The sequence below is a fragment of the Coffea arabica genome, chromosome 8c (genome assembly GCF_036785885.1).
Source record: "Coffea arabica cultivar ET-39 chromosome 8c, Coffea Arabica ET-39 HiFi, whole genome shotgun sequence".
Classification (NCBI taxonomy): Eukaryota; Viridiplantae; Streptophyta; class Magnoliopsida; order Gentianales; family Rubiaceae; genus Coffea; species Coffea arabica.
The window spans coordinates 27,274,817-27,280,976 of NC_092325.1; the positions used below are offsets into that span (position 1 = coordinate 27,274,817).

Here is a 6,160-nt window from a genome sequence, read left to right on the forward strand (position 1 = left end):
CAAAATACTACCTAAATTCTTAAATGAAAAATCTAAGTATTTTGCCATCTTTCTCATCCAACTACACCTAAAATTTACAAGTACATAAAAAAGTATCTTCATATTACAAGAAATGGTAATACAAAAAAAAAAAGTAACCAAAATATTTAAATGTATTATAAATGGATAATTGGTTTTTATTTAATCCATTTATTAAATTGATCTAAATAGATTGGATAAATTTCATCCACCATCCATTAAATCAAAACCAATTATGAACCATTTATCCATATTGCCACCTCTAAAGAAGAGTCAGCAAAAAGTAAAATTATGAAGAAATCCGCATTTTGACCGGATTTTTGGGTTCCGATCAAATCTGATTTTTTATCGTTTTTTAGTTGAGTGGTTTTATAAGTCAACTCAAACCGAACTCTTGATCAATTTTCGATCCAATCGATTGAACAAACTAGTACAGTTTGAGTTTAAAAACAATAATTGATTGCAATTACAACCTAGATAATACCATATGAAATTATCCAAAACCAACAATATCTCCTCAAAATAATGATGAAACCGGCCTGTCCACGATGGTATCAAAGGACCCTCCAATTGAAACCGATTGAAACTCGCTTGACTATTTCATCTAATTCTTGGTTTAGTCGCTCGTTTTTTTTTTATTTTTTTTGGGTTAACATGATAAAAATTAGTTTAGCCCCCCTCATTTTAAGTACACAAATCCCTTATGTAAGTAAAGTTTGCAAAATATTACTCTCCTATATATTCTTAAGGTATTAGCTAATCTCATTTATAATGTTCAACTAAACAAAGAAAATGACATGACATTAATTAGAAGTGTATAACTTGTGACTAGTCTTATAGTTATGTGTTTGTAGGCGTTTGCTACTAGTGACTGATGGATGCTATTCAATGTAATTAATACTTTTACCTAAAAAAAATAACGACATGGTAGAAGCGAAGCGAATTTGTAACAAAACAGATCGGAATGGAATGTTAACATAAAAAAAAAAAAAAAAAAAAAAGAGTTTTAGCGCTACATGCAGAGACAAAACTCAAACATCTGGACATTTAATTGTACACATCTCCCCAAGGATTGTTCTAACACATAAATATGCATAGTCAAGTTGATTCCAAATCCCTTGAGGTACTAAGATCCCATTGAATCATTTTGCTCTTCTGAAAGCACATCCTTTCGCTTTATAATCCTATTTCACATTGACATTAGAATTCAAAAACAACCCCATTTAGTCATGCATGCTATCAATTTTCACAAATTTAGTCCTTTAAATATGAAAAGAATTAATTAAAAACTTGCAAGTTGAGGACAAGTAATAACACTTGTTTTTAGCTTTGGAATTTCTTTTATTATAATTTAAATCTCGCTTAATAATTATTTAATCAATTGTTCTTATTCTAAAACTTCTGATTTACAATTTCATGATGATTATAAATTTGTCACTTCATTTTAATTGCCTAGAGTAGAAACTAGGCAATACCGTATTTTGTAATCTTTTTATCTAAAAAATAGAGTCCCTTTTTGAGAATCCAACTTTTCATAGAAACATCTTATTATTATATTTAGTTGTGGCATTCGATTAATTTACACATGATATCTTTAAATTCAAATTATTGACTTAGTAGATGTGCATTAGGAACGGTAAATGTTACTTATTTAAATAGCAAAAATAGAAAACATTTGTTGATTTAAATATGATTGTTATTTTGGTACATCACAAAAGTGAAAACATGAGATTAATAATAGTAGGAGAGGGTAGAAATGAAGACGATACAGAAAAAGTTAAATCATTGAGAATGTAACATCCTAGTTGAACTGTGGGAATCGTGGTTCAGCAACTGCAAAGAGAGGTTTGGCAAGGAAGCCAGCATCCATTCCCTCTGCTAAATCAATTTGCGAAAGACCTGATGGAATCTTCCAGTTAAAGCATTGAAGAAGTCTGGCCAGCAACATTACAGTGAGTGTGGAACCCAGAAGGACTCCCGGACATCCACGTCTTCCAGTGCTGAAGGAAAGCATGTTTAATTCTGGATCGTTCAGATCCATTCTAGCATCATCCATGTCATTCATGTGGCGCTCAGGCTTGAACTTTAGCGAATCCCCCCAAATTCGAGGATTACGGCCAAGTCCTGGACGGCACAGGATAACATGGCTACCTTTCGGGATGAAGTAGCCACCAACAACTGTGTCCTGAGTAGATACATGAGGAACATTAAAGGGTGCATATGGATGGAGCCGAAAGGCCTCTTTTGCGCAGGCCTTCACATATTTCAGCCTCGCAAGGTCAGATTCTTGAACAAGTCTATCCTTTCCAACCACGGCGTCTATCTCTTCTGTGGCTTTTTGAAGCATTTCAGGTTGATTTAGCATCTCTGCTAATGCCCATTCCACAGCATTTGATGGATTATCGACTGTTGCAAACATTAGTTCCTGTGGAGCATCACAGTAAAGTTAAAAGTGAAACAAATTATCCTTATTTTCCAAATTCAATAGCCGATTCTCTACTACAACATCATACTGCAAGTTGCATTTTGGTGGTGACTAAGGCTCATTGAGATTCCATCCTTTCTGATTTCAGTTAATCAACAAATTGTTTGAGCACGCATAAACCACATCATTAAAAGGTTAGTGAACAAGATGATGTCATCTTACATCATCTTCTGTACATCATTTGATGTGGACATGATTTTACGTCGAGATTCCATCCTTCCTGATTTCAGTAAATCAACAAATTGCTTGAGCACACATAAACCACGTCATTAAAACGTGAGTGAACAAGATGATTTCATCTTACATCATCTTCTGCACATCATTTGATGAGGACATGTTTTTACGTCACCTTTTGTGCGTCATTTTATCTTAAGTTCTACTAACCAATGATGTGGGGCGTTTTGGAATATACTCCCTACGATTGATTTTGTACCAGCTTTTATTCTTCTGTCAGTCTATCCACGTTTGATCCCTGATAACTCCTAGTAGAATCTCCAAATTGTTAAGTACTATTTTTAACTGTTCGGTTTTCAAATAGAATTCCCCCCCCCCAAAAATCAATTATTTCAAGAAAAACCAAAAATTGACTTATTCTCTCTTTTTTCTTTCTTCAATTCAAGATTAAATTCTATCTATCATCCCTTGCCCGTATTTATCTCCCTCCTTCCCTTCTTCTTCTTCTTTTTATCTCTATTCTCATCTCTTTTTTGCAAATATGATTAGATTCATCTTTTTTATCCTTTTAATTCGAAGTGTAATGGGTTTAATTTTTCTGCGTCTATTTATTTTATCCAATGTCGGTTGATTATGGGTGATAAAACTTAGTGATGTCAAAAGTCAAGAATTTAGGGGATGGATGGGCTTTAGAAATGGGTGGTTGAACACAACATAAAGGAGGCTGCAAAAAGAGGAAGACAAAAGAGCTGCACTATTAATTGTTGATGAAGTGTTAGTTTTGGGTAAAATTTGAGGTTGAGTTTTATCCAGTTTAACACCAAGTAACAGATTTAATTGACTTGTGTAATAAATGTAGGAGTTGAAGCTACTGGACAAAAATTAGGTTGTAGTGTTTTGAGTGTTAGAATTTTTGGAATTTATTTTGATTTAAATTGGAGTGTTTGCTTGGCTTTTGTGGTGGTGTTGCTTGGAAGAAGGCAATCATCATAGTTGAATTTTTTCCAAACTTTTATTTTTGGCAGAAAGAGTTTGTTGGTTTTGGTGTTGAAATAAAGGCAATCAACAAAACTCTTTTTATTTTTCCTTTTTATCTTTTTGACAAAAAAGGTAGTTTAGGATATTTGAAGGAATTGGTAGCCTACTAGGCCTCTTTTGAAGCATAAATAGTGAAAGTAAGGGAGGTGAGTGTAATTTTTTAAAGCTAAGGGGAGCTTTCTGAAATTGTTAGAGACCTCAAAGGAGGTTTCTGAAATTATCCCTTTAATTTATCCCATTTTTTAAGAAATTGTTTATGCAACCAAGCATCAGGATAGAGGATTCCTTACAGTAATTTGTGCTCTGATCTCCTCAGTTGTTAAGAGCGGTCTGCCTTTGTTATCTTTGAGCCTGATTAGGACATCCAGAAGGTCTTCTTCCTCATTTTTCAGGCCACTCTCCCACGTTTTAATCCTTTTCTCAATTTCAGGATCATGGTGCCTTCGTACACATGCAATGGCCATAGTAAGAACCTTTCTGTGGCCATCAAAATCAAAAATCTTCATCCAGGGCATGTAATCGGATAAGCTAAATGCATAAATATAAGCAAGGAGTTTGAAGAGTGCATTAACATGTTCAACTTCCTCAGCACCTGGTCCTCCATCTTCCATTCCTTTCCCGAAGAATCTCTTGTTGAAAATCATCTTTCTAATCACATTTCCCAAGTAGTGTCGCGTAGCCAATCTTATGTCCACTAGCCCAGAAGTGGCGTCGTCCTTACACTGATTGTAAACATAGTTAACCAAATGATCTGCTTCCTCTGCTCGCTTGCTATGAAGCCATTGGTGTTTAGCAGGTGACAGCACACTGGAAACGATCATTCTCTTCATTTTCTTGTATTGATCGCCCAAAGGAGAAAGGCCTGTCGTCAAGAATCCTTCACTACTAAGTTCTGCAGACATGCAAACAGGTCTGTTGGAGAAAATCGAGTCGTGTTTCTTGAAGAACTCGCGAGCGAGTTCAGGAGAAGTGACAGGAATGATGTGAACACCGAAAATGCGGAAACAAGCGATTTCGGTATTCATATCATCCATGACTTTGTATATCCATCGATGTGTTGGTCTGTTTCTTAGCATCTGGAAAATGCAACCAAAGAAAGGCAAGGGTTTTGGGCCAGGAGGGAGAGGGAATCGAGGTTTGTTGTTCTTTAGACAAATCATTATCCATTTGCCCATTGTAAAGACCAACAAAACCAGAGCCATGAATCCTGAGAGATATGGGATGCAAGAAATTGAGGTAAATCTCAAGCTTGAATCAACACGAAGACCGGATGTGCAATTCATCACTTAAGACAGTATGAAAAGGTTATTAGGCTATGTAAGCTAGTTTATTCTTATCACACAGTCTAAGATGGGGTGTAGGTAATTGTTGTTGATGGTCTGTAAAGACTAAAGAGTGCGATCATGCGAGCTTTTATAGAAGAGACTTGTTGCTAGCAGTCACATATTTATGACTTTGCAGTACTGTCCCGGTTGAACAAGGGACCTCTTTTTTTTACGTACACGGTCCTAAGGAGGACGAAGGGGGATCCACTGGCGAAATTTTTTTTTATTTTTATACCTACTCCTATATTGGGGGAAGCGACTTAAAGAAGTCAAAGGGAAACACCGGCAAAATTTTTAGGAAAATCTAGATATTTAGAATGCAGATCAAGGAATTTGATCTCTTGACTGTCACTTAAATAGAATTTTAAAACTCTTTTAATGGTCAATTTATTTTATACCTTCTTCTACTCCTAGATTAGTTGGTTGGTTGAACAAGGAACTTAGCCAAGTTGGATTTTAGGAACAGCACATATTTTGCCCATGCAGCATCTCTTTTCAACAAAATAAGTTCGTAACAGCGCTAAATATAAGCAATACATATTATGGGTAAATTAAGTTCATCATCTAATATTTTGTCTATGTGAAAATAAAATAAATTAACTTTTAAATGAAATAGATTTTACTATGAATTAGTTGAGTTGTTCTACAAAATCATTTATGAACGTATACTTGAAAACTTTACTATTCATTTATTAGATTTTACCACAAAGGAAAGACAAAAAAAATAAAGGTTTTTCAATCCCTAGAAACTCTCCAAATTGGTATTATTTTCACTAGTTATTGCAATAAAAACCCCTAAGTAGAAACATTTGAAACCTATGCTACAAGTCATGCAAGAATTTGTATAGTATTAGTTAGACTAAGTTTTATCAAAATTAGATTGTTGCTATACTTCCTTCAATTTTTATTTTTTGGTTACTGTTTGATTTGCCGTTTAATTGAAACTAATTTGATAAATATGGCACACTTTAGGACAAATGAAATGTGTTGTGGTAATATGAAGTGCTTTTTGAGATTTTTATCAAGATTTTGAAGAAATATTTATGATATCATTAGCATGATAAGTGCTTTATAATAAAAAATTATTATTCAGACTCCACTTGTAATTTCATCAGGTAGC

At 34.4% G+C, this 6,160-nt stretch overlaps 1 protein-coding gene across 1 annotated transcript; it reads right to left on the reverse strand.

The window, feature by feature from the left end:
* Positions 1–1,819: 1,819 nt before the first annotated feature.
* LOC113705569 (isoleucine N-monooxygenase 2-like) lies at positions 1,820–4,998 on the reverse strand. Its single transcript, XM_027227471.2, has 2 exons — positions 4,006–4,998; positions 1,820–2,443 (listed from the first exon to the last, which is right to left on the reverse strand). The coding sequence occupies exons 1-2, from the start codon at positions 4,996–4,998 to the stop codon at positions 1,820–1,822; spliced, it is 1,617 nt and encodes a 538-aa protein (XP_027083272.2).
* Positions 4,999–6,160: the final 1,162 nt, after the last annotated feature.

Bases quoted from the DNA above. Each gene is read 5' to 3' on its own strand.
- LOC113705569 (XM_027227471.2), bottom strand. From the start codon at position 4,998: ATGAATTGCACATCCGGTCTTCGTGTTGATTCAAGCTTGAGATTTACC. The intron at 2,444-4,005 runs GTAAGGAATCCT...GATGCTCCACAG, and splicing joins AGATCAGAGCACAAATTACT to GAACTAATGTTTGCAACAGT.